The 14,446-nt window shown below is 49.7% G+C and overlaps 3 protein-coding genes across 6 annotated transcripts; 2 read left to right on the forward strand and 1 right to left on the reverse strand.

The window, feature by feature from the left end:
• Nucleotides 1–99: 99 nt before the first annotated feature.
• On the forward strand, nucleotides 100–6,095 carry zte38 (zebrafish testis-expressed 38). 2 transcript variants are annotated; one of them, XM_028976375.1, is made up of 12 exons: nucleotides 100–251; nucleotides 323–467; nucleotides 556–619; nucleotides 741–777; nucleotides 858–878; nucleotides 1,480–1,506; nucleotides 1,664–1,731; nucleotides 1,834–1,982; nucleotides 2,967–3,157; nucleotides 3,258–3,312; nucleotides 3,391–3,428; nucleotides 4,660–6,095. In XM_028976375.1, exons 1-12 carry the CDS (start codon nucleotides 204–206, stop codon nucleotides 4,720–4,722), a joined length of 906 nt encoding a protein of 301 aa, XP_028832208.1. In that variant the 5' UTR covers nucleotides 100–203; the 3' UTR covers nucleotides 4,723–6,095. The 2 variants fall into 2 exon arrangements, with proteins under 2 accessions (XP_028832208.1, XP_028832207.1); XM_028976374.1 differs by having other exon boundaries at nucleotides 3,258–3,428.
• On the reverse strand, nucleotides 4,846–8,928 carry LOC114788134 (aldehyde dehydrogenase family 9 member A1-B-like). Its single transcript, XM_028976373.1, has 12 exons — nucleotides 8,824–8,928; nucleotides 8,542–8,728; nucleotides 8,320–8,465; nucleotides 8,112–8,241; nucleotides 7,914–8,048; nucleotides 7,042–7,238; nucleotides 6,839–6,979; nucleotides 5,733–5,921; nucleotides 5,556–5,643; nucleotides 5,309–5,450; nucleotides 5,121–5,233; nucleotides 4,846–5,052 (listed from the first exon to the last, which is right to left on the reverse strand). The coding sequence occupies exons 2-12, from the start codon at nucleotides 8,705–8,707 to the stop codon at nucleotides 4,958–4,960; spliced, it is 1,542 nt and encodes a 513-aa protein (XP_028832206.1). The 5' UTR covers nucleotides 8,708–8,728; nucleotides 8,824–8,928; the 3' UTR covers nucleotides 4,846–4,957.
• A 952-nt stretch (nucleotides 8,929–9,880) lies between these two features.
• LOC114788270 (uridine-cytidine kinase 2-B-like) lies at nucleotides 9,881–14,059 on the forward strand. 3 transcript variants are annotated; one of them, XM_028976655.1, is made up of 7 exons: nucleotides 9,881–9,994; nucleotides 10,533–10,692; nucleotides 12,762–12,858; nucleotides 12,935–13,077; nucleotides 13,151–13,248; nucleotides 13,321–13,369; nucleotides 13,444–14,059. In XM_028976655.1, exons 1-7 carry the CDS (start codon nucleotides 9,893–9,895, stop codon nucleotides 13,569–13,571), a joined length of 777 nt encoding a protein of 258 aa, XP_028832488.1. In that variant the 5' UTR covers nucleotides 9,881–9,892; the 3' UTR covers nucleotides 13,572–14,059. The 3 variants fall into 3 exon arrangements, with proteins under 3 accessions (XP_028832488.1, XP_028832490.1, XP_028832489.1); XM_028976657.1 differs by having other exon boundaries at nucleotides 9,885–10,441; XM_028976656.1 differs by having other exon boundaries at nucleotides 9,885–10,187.
• Nucleotides 14,060–14,446: the final 387 nt, after the last annotated feature.

Raw genomic sequence — 14,446 nt, forward strand, 5'->3', positions numbered from 1 at the left:
ACACATCTGAAGTTCTGAAAACGATCATTCGAGACGCGCATGCGCACTGGCAGCAGGCCCACTGGCGCCATTTCTGACGTAACTCGAGGTAAAATTAAAACCCACCGGGTAATAAATGAACTAATGTAGCACGTACGTGCGGATAATACCGCGTTATATTGCTTCTCCGCACACAGTTGACCCCAGGCCCCGAGAAAAGCCCCATGGCGAGCGCGGTCAGGCCGCGACGTTCCCGCCAGAGCGCCTCTGAGGTAACTCCGTCCGGCCGAACGTCATGGCGGCGTCGAACGTCGCGTCACAACGCGCCACTTTACTTCCACAGTGGACGGGCCTGTTCCACGGCGACATCAGGACGCAGGAGCAGTCGCTGGTGTTCGTGAAGCGCATGATGGCCCTGGCCACGTCCTCCATCACCTACCTGCGGGGGATCTTCCCCGAAGGCGCCTACTGCTCCCGCTACCTGGAAGGTCGCGGCCGCTCTCCCCTCACGACATTATTCCATCGTATCGTAACGAATCGTATCGTAACGAGGCGCGACTGTTGCGTGCATTTCAGATCTCTCCGTCAAAATCTTGAAAGAAGACAGTTCGTGCGAAGGGGCTCGCAAAATTGTGAAATGGTAGATGCCAAGCTCCGTCTCAAATCATATTTCATATTCCATATTTAAACCATATTTCACAGTTAACCTCTGCTTTATATGCCAGTCCCATTATTTATTAATGAAATCCAATTTGTTTCAGGATGATGGGCAGTTTTGATGCTTTAGACAAGTCATATGTAAGTTGGCATCTATTGAATACTTACAATCATATCAATTTTATTATACGCTCATCATACTTTTTTTGCTTTTTGAACAGCTGCAAATCGTGTTTATTGGGGTACGTGGATCTGCATTTATTTGCCATTAGCTACAGTAATACAGTGTACAGTGCAGGCCTGTGGTTTAGACACCTTCCCATTCAACGTGTTTTCTTTATCTTCATGACCATTTACGTTGGTAGATTCTCACTGAAGGCATCAAAACTATGAATGAACACATGTGGAGTTCTGTACTTAACAAAAAGTGGAGACCTGACCTCCACAGTCACCGGACCTGAACCCAGTCCAGATGGTTTGGGGTGAGCTGGACCAACAAGTGCTAAACACCTCTGGGAACTCCTTCAAGACTGTTGGAGAAGCATTTCAGGTGACGACCTCTTGAAGCTCATCGAGAGAATGCCAAGAGTGTGCAAAGCAGTAACCAGAGCAAAGAAACTAGAATATAAAACATGTTTTCACTTATTTCACCTTTTTTTGTTAAGTACAGAACTCCACGTGTGTTCATTCATAGTTTTGATGCTTTCAGTGAGAATCTACCAACGTAAATGGTCATGAAGATAAAGAAAACACGTTGAATGAGAAGGTGTTCAGACTTTTGGCCTGTACTGTACATAATGTAATATTTAGTTTCTATTTAGAAATATTTTCTTGTTTTTCTAGGTATACACTGATCCAAAATCACCAAATGTGAGTTATCGATGTGACAGAACTGAGCTGCTTGGAAATGACACCAAATCGATGAGAGTATTAATACTCAACATTTGATCGTGAAGTGTGTAGTCAGAACTGCGTGGTTGTAGCGGTCGAGACGTTAATTGTTTTGCCGTGTTCGTTTTAATGGCAGCACATCATCGAGTCGTATCAGTTCAAGTTCACATATTCCGAGTCTGGGCCGCAGATGGACATCCTCAGGTGAGACGTTTCCACCCATTTCTACTCACGTCCCACATCCTCGCAGCTCTCGTGACGTACGTTCATCTATTTGTATAACGGACCTTGTTGGTCCTGATGCAGGAATAACGATGTCGGGGTGAGAGTGACGATGGAGGATACGAAGAAGGCCTCCGTGCTCCTAATTAGGAAACTGTTCTTGCTAATGCAGAACCTCAGCGTCCTCCCCGGTGACGTCTTGCTCAACATGAAGCTGTACTACTACGATGACGGTGAGTAAACGCACGTGCACGGTGTGACACATTTGCGGCATTAACCAGACCCCCTTATCCAGAGCGACTTACAGTCAGTAGTTACGGGGACAGTCCCCCCCTGGAGACACTCAGGGTTAGTTGTCCTGCTCAGGGACATGATGGTAGTAAGTGTGGGTCTCCTGGTTCACAGTTGAGTGTGTTACCCGCTAGGCTACTACCACCCAGTAGTTACAGGGACAGTCCCCCCCTGGAGACACTCAGGGTTAGTGTCCTGCTCAGGGACATGATGGTAGTAAGTGGGGTTTGAACCTGGGTCTTCTGGTTCATAGTCAGTAGTTACAGGGACAGTCCCCCCCTGGAGACACTCAGGCTACTACCACCCAGTAGTTACAGGGACAGTCCCCCCCTGGAGACACTCAGTTAAGTGTGCTCAGGGACATGATGGTAGTAAGTGGGGTTTGAACCTGGGTCTTCTGGTTCATAGTCAGTAGTTACAGGGACAGTCCCCCCCTGGAGACACTCAGGGTTAGTTGTCCTGCTCAGGGACATGATGGTAGTAAGTGGGCTTTGAACCTGGGTCTTCTGGTTCATAGGCGAGTGTGTTACCCGCTAGGCTACTACCACCCAGTAGTTACAGGGACAGTCCCCCCCTGGAGACACTCCGGGTTAGTGTCCTGCTCAGGGACATGATGGTAGTAAGTGGGCTTTGAACCTGGGTCTCCTGGTTCACAGGTGAGCGTGTTACCCGCTAGGCTACTACCACCCAGTAGTTACAGGGACAGTCCCCCCCTGGAGACACTCCGGGTTAGTGTCCTGCTCAGGGACATGATGGTAGTAAGTGTGGGTCTCCTGGTTCACAGTTGAGTGTGTTACCCGCTAGGCTACTACCACCCTGACGTGTATGTGCAGATTTTGGATGCAGGTTTAATTATTGTATTAATCGCGCTGCCCGTCTCCATCTGTGGGTGTAGCGTGTGTTAAATTGTTGTCTCGCGTCCTCAGTCACGCCGCCGGACTACGAGCCGCCCGGCTTCCGGAAGGGTGTGTACGACTGCCTGTGGTTCGAGGGCACGGCCGTGCACTGCAAAGTGGGCGAGCTGTGCACGCCGTACCACGGCCTGAAGGTCCGCGTGGCGGTGGAACAGGGCCGGCTCGCCGCGCCGCAGGAGGGAACCGAGAAGCCCCGCCCACAGGTGAGCTCGCAGAGGAAGGGGTGTGGCCCCGCGTTCTCCACCGAAGCCTGGAATGTGTGGGAGGTTCTCCGTGGCTTCTGACCCACGTTCTCCGTGACAGGACCCAGGCGCAGAGCTTCCAGGGAAGGAGAACGTGCTCTCCGACGACGGTGACGGTAACCAGAACAGCCGCGCCGTTATAATTCACGCGCAAGTGACAGTTCGGGAAAGAAAGTTTACATTTTCCTCCGCAGAGTCCGTGGCCCAGTTTAAGAAGCCCGTCCGGAACAAGGTAACTCCCTCTTCTTATTAAAGCAGGCCAGCAGCTCACCGTACTTTACTTTACTTTACTTTACTTTACTTTACTTTACTTTACTTTACTTTACTTTACTGACGCTTTTATCCAAAGCGACTTACAGGAGCACGACACCAGCAATTCTCATTCGGTTTCTATAGATTGTGAGTTTACAAAAACTAAGAGCCCCGATAAGCCCGAACTTGTTGGGAATTGTGAAGCTTTTTGGTTTTAATTTTGTGAGTGTGTGTGAGGGAGTGTGTGTGGGTGTGTGTGGTGTGTGAGTTGTGTGTGTGAGTGAGTGTGTGTGGTGTGTGTGAGTGTGTTGAGTGCGGGGAGTGGTGTGTGAGTGTGTGTGTGTGTGTGGTGTGAGTGAGTGTGTGTGAGTGTGTGTGTGGGTGGGGCGTGTGGTGTGTGTAGTGATTGTGTGAGTGTGTGTGAGTGTGTGTTGTGTGGTGTGTGAGGTGGTTGAGGGTGTGTTGTGAGTGAGTGTGTGTGTGTGTGAGTGTGTGTGAGTGAGTGTGTTGTGAGTGTGTGTGGTGTGTGTGAGTAGTGTGGTGTGAGTGTGTGTGTGTGAGTGTGTGAGGGTGAGTGTGTGGTTGAGTGTGGGAGTGTGTGTGAGTGTGTGTGTTGAGTGTGAGTGTGTGTGTGGTGTGAGTGTGTGTGTGTGAGTGTGTGTGAGTGTGTGTGAGTGCGTGTGTGAGTGAGTGTGTGTGAGTGCGTGTGTGTGTGAGTGTGTGAGTGCGTGTGTGTGTGAGTGTGTGTGTGAGTGTGTGTGAGTGAGTGTGTGTGAGTGTGTGTGTGAGTGTGGTGTGTGAGTGTGTGTGTGAGTGTGTGTGTGTGTGAGTGTGTGTGTGAGTGTGTGTGTGCGTGTGTGCGTGTGTGTGAGTGTGTAGTGTTTGTGTGTGAGTGCGTGTGTGGAGTGTGTGTGAGTGTGTGTGGTGAGTGAGTGAGTGTGTGTGAGTGGCGTGTGTGTGTGAGTGTGTGAGTGCGTGTGGTGAGTGTGTGTGTGTGTGAGTGTGTGAGTGTGTGTGTGAGTGTGTGTGTGTGAGTGTGTGTGTGGTGTGTGTGTGAGTGTGTGTGTGGTGTGAGTGTGTGTGTGAGTGAGTGTGTGAGTGTGTGTGTGAGTGTGTGTGTTGTGTGCGTGTGAAAGTGTTTTTTTGGATGTTCGGACCCTGGCCGCCTCCCACTCCTCGGTCACATGCTTGTGAACGTTCTTCCTCCGCAGAGAAAGCGACTGGGCAGCAGGCGTGCGGGGAGGAAGCCGGGGAGAACCAGCGTCCGGCTGTAAAGCGCTCCTCCGGCCACGTTGTTCTAGCGTAAGGAAGCGTTCCCGTGGCCGAGTGGGGGGTGAAGGGGGTTCTGTTGTCAGATTTGCCGAGCGGTTCCTGGAATAAACACGTTGCCCGGTTGGTGCCTGGAATGCTTGTTGCTTGTTTTAATCTGAGGGTCACAAGAACTCCACACACGATATAGAATCCAGAATCATTATTTCAGCGCGCCGGTCCTACCAACATCTCCACCATTTAAAACAGGCTGTGGACGTCGCCCATCTCCACCACCACCGTCTTCAGCTGGGAGTAGAACTCGGCGGTCACCTGGCCGTTCTCCCTGCCGATACCTGCCGAAGACGCAGCGTTCGTGATTGGGGGGTCACGTGCCGGGTCGTGCGGGGTCACGCGTGCTCACCCGAGGCCTTGTACCCTCCGAACGGAACCTCCACCGGGGTGATGTTGTAGTTGTTGATGAAGCAGGTCCCAGCCTGCAGGTTCTCCACCACGCGGTGGGCTCTCTTCACGTCCCTGCAGGCAGGAAATGACATCACACGTGACCCCACGGCATCCTCAGAGAGTGAAGCCCCGATGAAACCGGGTTACCGGGTAAAGACTCCAGCGGCCAGGCCCATGATGCTGTCATTGGCTCTTCTGAGAACTTCCTCTTCGGTGTCGAACGGCAGCACAGACATGACGGGTCCGAAGATCTCCTCCTTCACGCACGTCATGTCATCGGTGCAGTTGTCTGCATATCATTCACACCGTACATGAACATGGGCCGTTATACATATCAGTCTTAAATTAGCCAAGATTTGATTATTACAGTCAAAAAATCTACAAGAGGCCTCACCCAGCACGCAAGGAGTCATGAAGTATCCGTCTTTCAGTGTTGGATCTGCGGGGGTGTAGCGCTCCCCTCCGTAGAGCACTCTGGCACCCTGAGGAGCACACAGATGAACCCACATGAGGAACCCACACACGTTCCTCAGCACCCACGGAACGGGACGTTCTCCACGAATCACCGCACCTCCTCTTTAGCCTGGCTGATGAAGCCCAGCACCCTCTCCAGGTGTGGCCGGCTGGCCAGCGGCCCCATGCGGGTCTCCTCCAGCAGCGGGTCTCCGATCCGGATGGCTTTCGTCCTGCGGACCACCGCCTCCAGGAACTGGGACAGGACCGGCCGCTGGACAAACACGCGGGTCCCGTTACTGCACACCTAATGGGAGCAGAGCCAATTACAGACAAACGTGAGACAGAAAATGTAATGAGCGAACACATTCCTCTGTGGAAAATATGCAACACTTCTAACCTGTGTGCCCTCCTCCTCAGGACCATACTGCCCCATAATGACCCATGGGCTCAAGTTATATATAAAATATGCAATGTTGAATTTGGTTTTTTTTAAATATATATATATAAAAATAATGAGTAATTCATATAATTAAACTAGCATTTAAAAGGTAAAAATCCAGAAAAATATTGAATGTTTGATCATTCTGTAAAGGGCTCAAGTTGATTGAGTGATTTAAAAAAAAAAAAAAATTATAGCAGATTTTATGCGTGTACATTTTTGGACTTGAAGAGTGCGCGAGGGTGCAAAAAGATGAAGTAGATCACAAAAAAAAATTTTTTTAATGATTTTTCACATCCAAGACTCAAATGACCAGCATGGCCTCATCCCGCTACTATTTATTATATAGAAAAAAATAGCTTTTTATGGGTTTTTAATAAATGATCAAGGATTCAAATGCTTAAACTGGCCTTTAATGGGCTTAAATCATGCCGAAAATTCTTGAATATTTGATCATTTTGAAAAGGGCTCACGTTGAATAAGTGATTCATAAAAAAAAAAAAAATCTGAATAAATATTGATGTGTGAGAATTTTATGGTAGATTTTAGGGGCGCCGTGAGGAATTATTTGACACTACACAAAAATACTAATGCAATCAAATAAATTTGGTTGTTGATCCTTGACATATCCAAGACTAATAACCACCACTGCCGCATCCCCCTGCTATTTATTATACGGAAAATAATGAGCTTTTTAAATGAAAAATTAATCAATAATACAAATGTTTAAACTGGCATTTAAAGGGTTAATAAGCTCGTGACTAGTGGTCTGACCGTCCCACCTGTCCCTGTGAGAGGAAGTTAGCCATGAGTGACCCCCTCACAGCGTTCTCCAGGTCGCTGTCCTCAAAGATGATCAGCGGAGACTTGCCACCGAGCTCCAGGGTCACCGGCTTTACCCCGGTGGCAGCCATCGCCATGATCTGCACAAAGGGGCCAACTCAGGAACGGCAGCTTCACAGACAACTCGGTACCAGCTCTTTACCTTCTGTCCAGTCGCCACGCTGCCGGTGAACGACACCTTCGCCACAGAGGGATGGCGGCACAGCAGCGCTCCCGTCTGATGGCCGCCCTGTACCACGTTGTACAGCCCCTCCGGGGCCCCGGCCTGGGCGTAGATCTCCGCCAGCAACACGGCGGTCACGGGGGTCACCGGGGACGGCTTGAAGACCATCGAGTTCCCTGGGAGCAGGACAGAGACGAGGCGCTTTAACACACCGGTTCCGACCCGCTCGGGCGCGTTTTAACGTATTCAAATCAACCTGCAATAACATTAGAGTAAATCGTGACCCCCCCACTGGGGACCACCGGATTAGAATATGGCTTTTGGTGACACTAGTAAACAATCAAATAAAATAGGCGGCTGCAGCCCAGCGGGTAAGACACCCAGAAAACGTTTGTCCCCGAGTGTCTCCCTGTCACTACTGACTGTAAGGCTGCATAAGGGCGTCTGGTCGCAGCCTAGCGGGTAACACACTCGTCTACGAACCAGAAGACCCAGGTTCAAACCCCACTTACTACCACTGTGTCCCTGAGCAGGACACTTAACCCTGAGTGTCTCCAGGGGGGGGACTGTCCCTATAACTACTGACTATGAACCAGAAGACCCAGGTTCAAACCCCACTTACTACCACTGTGTCCCTGAGCAGGACACTTAACCCTGAGTGTCTCCAGGGGGGGGACTGTCCCTATAACTACTGACTATGAACCAGAAGACCCAGGTTCAAACCCCACTTACTACCACTGTGTCCCTGAGCAGGACACTTAACCCTGAGTGTCTCCAGGGGGGGACTGTCCCTGTCACTACTGAGTGATAATGCTGTAAATGTAAATGGGGAAATGAATTTGCTTCCTTACCGCAGGCGAGCGCCGGCGCCGACTTCCAGGCTGCGATCTGGAAGGGGTAGTTCCACGCCCCGATCCCGGCGCACACGCCCAGCGGCTCGCGCCGCGTGTACGCGAACGAGCCCCCGGGCAGCTGCACGTGCTGGCCTGTTGGAGGCGAGGCACGATGAGCCCACGCCGTACGTACGGTCTAGGACAAGGCGCTCGTACCTGCCAGCGTCCCCGACAGGCCGGCGTAGTACTCCATGCACAGCCGGGCCGAGTCCACGTCCAGACGGGCCTCCGTGATGGACTTCCCGTTGTTCACGGCCTCCAACTCGGCGATCTCCTCCCTCCGCATCTGGACCCAGAAACTAGACCTTTCAGAGATGACCTACTACTGACAAGTATCAGAGGTGAAGTGTGCGAGGGGGGACACCTCCACGATCCGCGCCGCGTCCAGCATCACTCTGGCCCTCTCCATTCCGGCCATCCGGCTCCAGGCGAGGAAGGCGGAGCGGGCGCTCTGCACAGCCTGGTCCACCTCCTCCGCTCCACACTGCTGCAGCCGGCACAGCACGCGTCCTGATGGAAGACGGCACGCCTGGTCAGACCGGAGCAGCGGTTCCACCACCAACGTTCAAATGGAACCGAGACCCACCGGTGGCGGGCTCGTACACGGCCTGCGTGGCCTCTGCGGCGCCGAGCCCCACCCGCCCACCGCGCCAGTAGTTCAGGGGCTCTCTGATAAGCAGGGAGCCCGAGGAGGCCCTCCTGACGCCCGCCACAAGCGGGGCCCGCCGCAGGGGCGCTCCGCACAGGGCCATGCTCGGGGTGAACTTTGACCCCTGAAAAAAACAAGCAAAAAAGAACATTTACCAAATACCAAAAACTCTCGTTTGCAAACACATGATTTGCGTTTCTTTTAAATTTTTTTTTTTACCGGATTTGTTTTTGGCGTCGTCGGTTTAGACGGGTGTCATTACTCCCGCGATCCACTTCGTTCTCGGTCTCAGTGGCAACTGCCCTGCCATGTTTGTGGGCGGGGCCTCATGGAATAATCTCGCACGGTGATTGGCTGTTGTGCGATGACGCGTACCCGGAAGTAAATAGAAACTACGTACTGCGTACTAATCCTGTAGGATTTATTATTATATCATCCCCAACCCTGCACTGACACCATTTGCAGGCTCACTCGACCCTGGAAGGGGGTCCCTCTCTGTATCACTCCTTCCCAACGTTTCTTCCTTTCTTTTTTTTCTCTCTCCTAGAGTTTTTTTTTGTGTGGAGTTTTTCCTTGTGTGCAGAAGGGTCAAGTGTGGGGGGTGTCAACTGTAGGGCCTGTCAAAGCCCATTGAGACGTACTATATGTGATTTGGGGCTATATAAGAAATAAATGTTGTTGTTGTTGTTGTTGCCCCACAAAAGTTTACCTGACTCGTTTTAAACCTGATATAAAAGTTACATGCTCATTTTGTGGACGATCACCTGATGAAAATGTGTTTATGTTTATAAGTTCTGGTCTGAACTGTTTCAATGTAATAAAAACAAAACTAAATTACATATAGTTTCTAACAAATGTCCATAAATGTAAATATTCGGACAATTTAATTTCTTTCTGGCAGATTTCAACTCTTACATTTGTTCTTCCACCTGTACGGCTATAAAAAACATACACATTTAGAATCAGGCTGGTCTCTCTATTTACCTTCGCTTCTGTCGCTCCTATATGATATTCTTCTCTCTAAATAATTGTATAAAATGTCAGTATTGCTCTTTATTTATTTGTATGCTGCCACTATGAGCACCCGGCTTCTTATTTATTCGTTTCTTTTGTTCATGTCTTGCCATTGTTTTTCTTTTTTGTTGTTATCCATTTTTGTTATTATTTATTTGTGCCATTTATCCAGAGTTTAAGTGTCTATCGCTTCTGTTCCACCCCCCCGCTGTCGCTCGAACATGCGACTACTGCGCATGTATGGCGCGCATGCGCACAGCGCGCAGCGGGCAGCATGGCCGGGGACGGGGAGGCGCGACTCGAGGACGCGGCGGAGAACGACCACGCCAGTCGGCCCTTCCTCATCGGCGTGTCCGGGGGAACGGCCAGCGGCAAGGTCAGTGCCGCTTCTAGCCGCGGACCGAGCGCGTCAGCCCGGTCCCCCCCCCGGCCAGCGCTCGTCGTCGTCGCGGATAAAGCCACCACGTGGTTTTTATTACGGGGCTCCACACTGTGCGCTGCAAATCCTGATATGGATCGGACCTGTTACCATTGCATTAATTAACACATTATTCCGTTATGATGATATGGTATAAAAATACTGTTTATCTGATGTGTAGTAGTGTTAAATTCATTGTTTATTTTTTGTAATGGCCGAAATTATTAGAACCTCACTCACAATCGATAAAAAAAGTTTATAACAGTGTCGAAACATTTAATACTAGGTGGAGACTGAATGGTTGACATTTAAAAAGACCTAATCTCCTTATCCTTATTTGTAAGGTATTAGAATTAGGATAGAATCACGTCTGCTTGTGCACAAATATCAGACGACATACATAAAGTAATTCTTTTTCTTTAAAAATGAAATAAAATGCCGTGTTCGTACGGTCACTGGAAGCTGACTGGTTGCTTCGCGTCTTTTCTGATGCCAGTCGTCAGTGTGCGAGAAGATCATGGAGCTGCTGGGCCAGAATAAGATCGACCACCGCCAGCGGCAAGTCGTGATTCTCAGCCAAGACAGTTTCTACATGGAGCTGACCCCAGAGCAGAAGGCCAAAGCCGTCAAGGGCCAGTTCAACTTCGACCACCCAGGTGAAAGTGACGTGATTGTCATTGCGAAGCACAGCACACGGTGATGCAGTGAAACGTGTCCTCTGTATTTAACACGTCACCCTTGGTGAGCAGTGGGCACCATGACAGGAGCCCGGGGAGCAGCGTGTGGGGACGGGACCTTCATCTCGGTATTCGAACCGGCAACCTTTTCATTCCTTAACCGCTAGGCCACCACTGCCCCCAAAATCAGATTATACCATGCGCCTCTGGGACGGCCATCCTGTCACCCGGCTCTCCTGTCCACGGCGCCGCGTGACCATGACAAGATTCAGGTTGATGAACGATGTCCTCGTGAAGGGAGCGCGGCCACGGCAGCCGACAGGTTCTTTTTGGACGATTGACCGGAGCTTGAAAATTTCTCGCCAGTAATCCAGTTCGGTGCCGTATGACGTAACGCTAGATGCAGCTAGAAAGCCGCAGAATGGTGGAAGGCGGAGTCGAGGGCGCAACTTCTCCTTCCCAGCTGATGGGATTTGTGCCGCTGGTTACTTTACTTTACTTTACTTTACTTTACTTTGCAGACGCTTTTATCCAAAGCGACTTACAAGAGGACGACACCAGCAATTCTCGTTCAGTCTCTATAGATTTGAGTTTTGAGTGCTGCACGATTAATCTAATCGCAATCGTAATCGCGATGTCAGTCTGTGCGATTACATGAACGCAAAAAGCTGAGATTTAAATGATTAGTACATGGCAACATATCCGATCCATTCTCTCATCCTCAAAGTTTGCGAGATGACTGAAGTATCACTTCAGTCGGATGTGACATATTTGGTCACATGACTTTTGATTCGGAGACATATGGTTAGACGGCGCATGACGCGCTGCATCGTACGTCAACGTCGCCGCCATATTGCGAGAGGCGCTGCTGTGGAGTGAAGCATATACATGTCTATGGAGAGAAGTGCATAAAAAAATGCCTCACTCTTGTGCTGCTTGGGGCTGTACAAACCGCTGTACGCTCCAAACCAGATCCCGGGGGTTATATTTCATAGGTAAGGCTGGACAATTGGTTTGAATATATTTGGCCATTATAAAATCCCGTTTTATAAGTCTTAACCTTAGCTAAGCTAGGCTAAGCTAGCGAAGCTATGTATTCCTGTGTTCAAGTCAGCCTCCAAACAACGTTTTGGTTAAACGTAAGAACTATAATACGGGATTTTATAATGGCCAAATATAATCAAAATAGTTGTTTAGCCTTACCAGGGTTTGTCGTTCGACAGTAATGTAAAGAGTTTTTTGTGATTTATTTAATTTTGTAGAATATTGTATTTTGAAAGCACTGGGCATTTCAAGTTGTTATAATTGTATGTTTCACTTTGAAATGAAACATTTCACTATTTGTAATTTTATGCGACTTTTCATTGATATACAAGCAAGTGTCCTTTATCATATCGCAATCGCATAACGCAATATTGATCTCAATAATTGCAATATGTCTTTTTCCCCAAATCATGCAGCCCTAAAATAAATAAATAAATAAACATATATAGTGTGATTGTGTGTGTGTGTTGGATTCGTCTGAAATACTTTTTGAACAAGAGGGTTTTCAGCTGCTTCTTAAAGGTGGAAGTAGTCTCGGCTAGTCGAATGGAGCAGGACAAGTTGTCCCACCAGCCAGGGACAACAACAGAGAACAGAGTTGACTGGGACCGGAGACCCCGTGAAGAGGGAATTTTCAGTCTGGTTTCGGTGTGCAGATCTGAGAGTGCGTGCAGGAGTGTATCTGGCTAGTAGTGTGTTGGTGTAAGAGGGAGAACTTCCATTTACAGCCCTGTAGGCAGCATCATGGATTTAAACTGGATGTGAGCAGCTACCGGGAGCCGGTGGAGAGACGTGAGAAGAGGTGGGACGTGGGGGTGGTTCGGCTGGTTGAAGATGGAGTTTCCAACTCCACAGAGAAACGGTGTCAATCTTGTTATTTTGCTTTCTATCTTAATAAAGTGTTGGTCTTATCTCTGGTTCATCTTCAGGTCCACATCAGGCGTGTTTAATCTCGTTTTACTAACTCACGGCCCGGTTTGTGTTTCTTGCATGGACGCGTCCAGACGCTTTTGACAATGAGCTGATCAGAAAGACGCTGCAGGACATCATTGAGGGACGAGCCGTGCGGATCCCCGTCTACGACTTCATCAACCACTGCAGGTACGCCGCACACCGCAGACGTTTCCACCCGCCGGGTCGCGGGACGCCGCCTCATGTCCTCGCCGCCGCCTTGCAGGAGGGACGAGTCCGTCACGCTGTACCCGGCCGACGTGGTCCTCTTCGAGGGCATCCTCATGTTCTACCACCAGGAGATCCGAGACCTGTTCCAGATGAAGCTGTTCGTGGACACGGACGCCGACACGCGTCTCTCTCGCAGAGGTGAGGCGGCGCGCCGCGGGCCGGGAGGGACGTGCGCCGTCCCGCCGTGACGTCTCTGTCTTTGTCCCTGCAGTGCTGAGGGACATCGGCGAGCGCGGCAGGGACCTGGAGCAGGTCCTGACCCAGTACATCACCTTCGTGAAACCCGCTTTTGAAGAGTTCTGCCTGCCCGTAAGTCCTGTCTGCATGTCCAGATGTCCAGACTGATGTACCGTCCCTCACCGACACGTCTTCCGTCCCCAGACCAAGAAGTACGCCGACGTCATCATCCCGCGCGGGGCGGACAACATGGGTAATGGGCGCGGCGCTGGCGTCGGCTGTAGCGTGTCGGTGCGCGTGGTCACGTGACTCCTGCTCTGTCCACAGTGGCCATAAACCTGATCGTCCAGCACATACAGGACCTGCTGAGCGGCGGCTGCAGCAAGCGGCAGAACGTCCAGCCCCCGGCGCCGCCACGGAGACGCCGGCCCTCCGAGTCCAGCAGGCCCCACTGACCGGGGCCCCGAAATAACGCACAGTCGCTAGAACAGTAGCCACGTTGGGTTTATAGAAATGTATATTTATACCGGCGAGCGTAGTGATCAGTATTATTCTGCTTTATACGGTCCATGTTTTAATATTCGGAACGGAACCATCAGGTATTTCTCACTTCAACGTGTTCGTACCCACTCGAAGGGTTTTAATCGTCGTCTTATTTCAGAAATCGTGAATGCTTGCAGGAAGTATTGGGCAAGACTACGTTTTATCGAATGATGAATTATTATTATTTTTTTAATTACTTTCTGTATGCTGCTGTAAATCAGAGTTTACTGTATTTCTGGAAAAGATCTCCCTTCTGTACTGTGCATCTCAGGGATTGTCCTAGACAATAATTTCAGGTTCTACTGATATAATACAAAACAATGTTTTATACCCTGTTTTGTATTAAAAAAAACTTAAACGTTGTTCAGGGTGTTCTAGAAATAAATATCTTTTGATATTACATCTTGGTCTTTTTCATTGCGATTGTACATAAACGAGTAGAGAAATAAAAAGGCACCTAAATAGCACAGAGATGTTGGTGTCGGTGTCTCCCAACTCTCTCCTACAGGTAACGGTCTACAGATGGAGAACAGGCGAGGACCTCGATCATATCAGGATACGATCATATCACGATATATTGTGATGCTGCACATGTTGCGATATTCTACAGTGAAAACAGCTGATGTACAAGATGACGCGTGGATGACGTTAATAGTTCAGCCAAACCGACGTAACTCGGAACCGAATTTGTATACGTCGATACAGGTGTTTGACGTCCCTGTGGCCATACAATATCACCAGGTAAAATATTGCGGTATATTGCTGTGTCGATATTTTCTAACACCCC

The sequence above is a fragment of the Denticeps clupeoides genome, chromosome 4, assembly GCF_900700375.1.
Source record: "Denticeps clupeoides chromosome 4, fDenClu1.1, whole genome shotgun sequence".
Lineage (NCBI taxonomy): Eukaryota > Metazoa > Chordata > Actinopteri > Clupeiformes > Denticipitidae > Denticeps > Denticeps clupeoides.

What these genes read in the sequence shown, in the direction of transcription:
- zte38 (XM_028976374.1), top strand. Translation starts at nt 204, where the DNA reads ATGGCGAGCGCGGTCAGGCCGCGACGTTCCCGCCAGAGCGCCTCTGAG. An exon ending in TGCAAATCGTGTTTATTGGG is followed by an intron (nt 879 to 1,479) that starts GTACGTGGATCT and finishes TTGTTTTTCTAG; the next exon opens with GTATACACTGATCCAAAATC. An exon ending in CCGCAGATGGACATCCTCAG is followed by an intron (nt 1,732 to 1,833) that starts GTGAGACGTTTC and finishes GTCCTGATGCAG; the next exon opens with GAATAACGATGTCGGGGTGA.
- LOC114788270 (XM_028976655.1), top strand. Translation starts at nt 9,893, where the DNA reads ATGGCCGGGGACGGGGAGGCGCGACTCGAGGACGCGGCGGAGAACGAC. An exon ending in GTTCAACTTCGACCACCCAG is followed by an intron (nt 10,693 to 12,761) that starts GTGAAAGTGACG and finishes GGACGCGTCCAG; the next exon opens with ACGCTTTTGACAATGAGCTG. An exon ending in GACTTCATCAACCACTGCAG is followed by an intron (nt 12,859 to 12,934) that starts GTACGCCGCACA and finishes GCCGCCTTGCAG; the next exon opens with GAGGGACGAGTCCGTCACGC.
- LOC114788134 (XM_028976373.1), bottom strand. Translation starts at nt 8,707, where the DNA reads ATGGCCCTGTGCGGAGCGCCCCTGCGGCGGGCCCCGCTTGTGGCGGGC. An exon ending in CCTGTCGGGGACGCTGGCAG is followed by an intron (nt 8,049 to 8,111) that starts GTACGAGCGCCT and finishes CGCCTCCAACAG; the next exon opens with GCCAGCACGTGCAGCTGCCC. An exon ending in CGGAGGGTACAAGGCCTCGG is followed by an intron (nt 5,053 to 5,120) that starts GTGAGCACGCGT and finishes CGTCTTCGGCAG; the next exon opens with GTATCGGCAGGGAGAACGGC.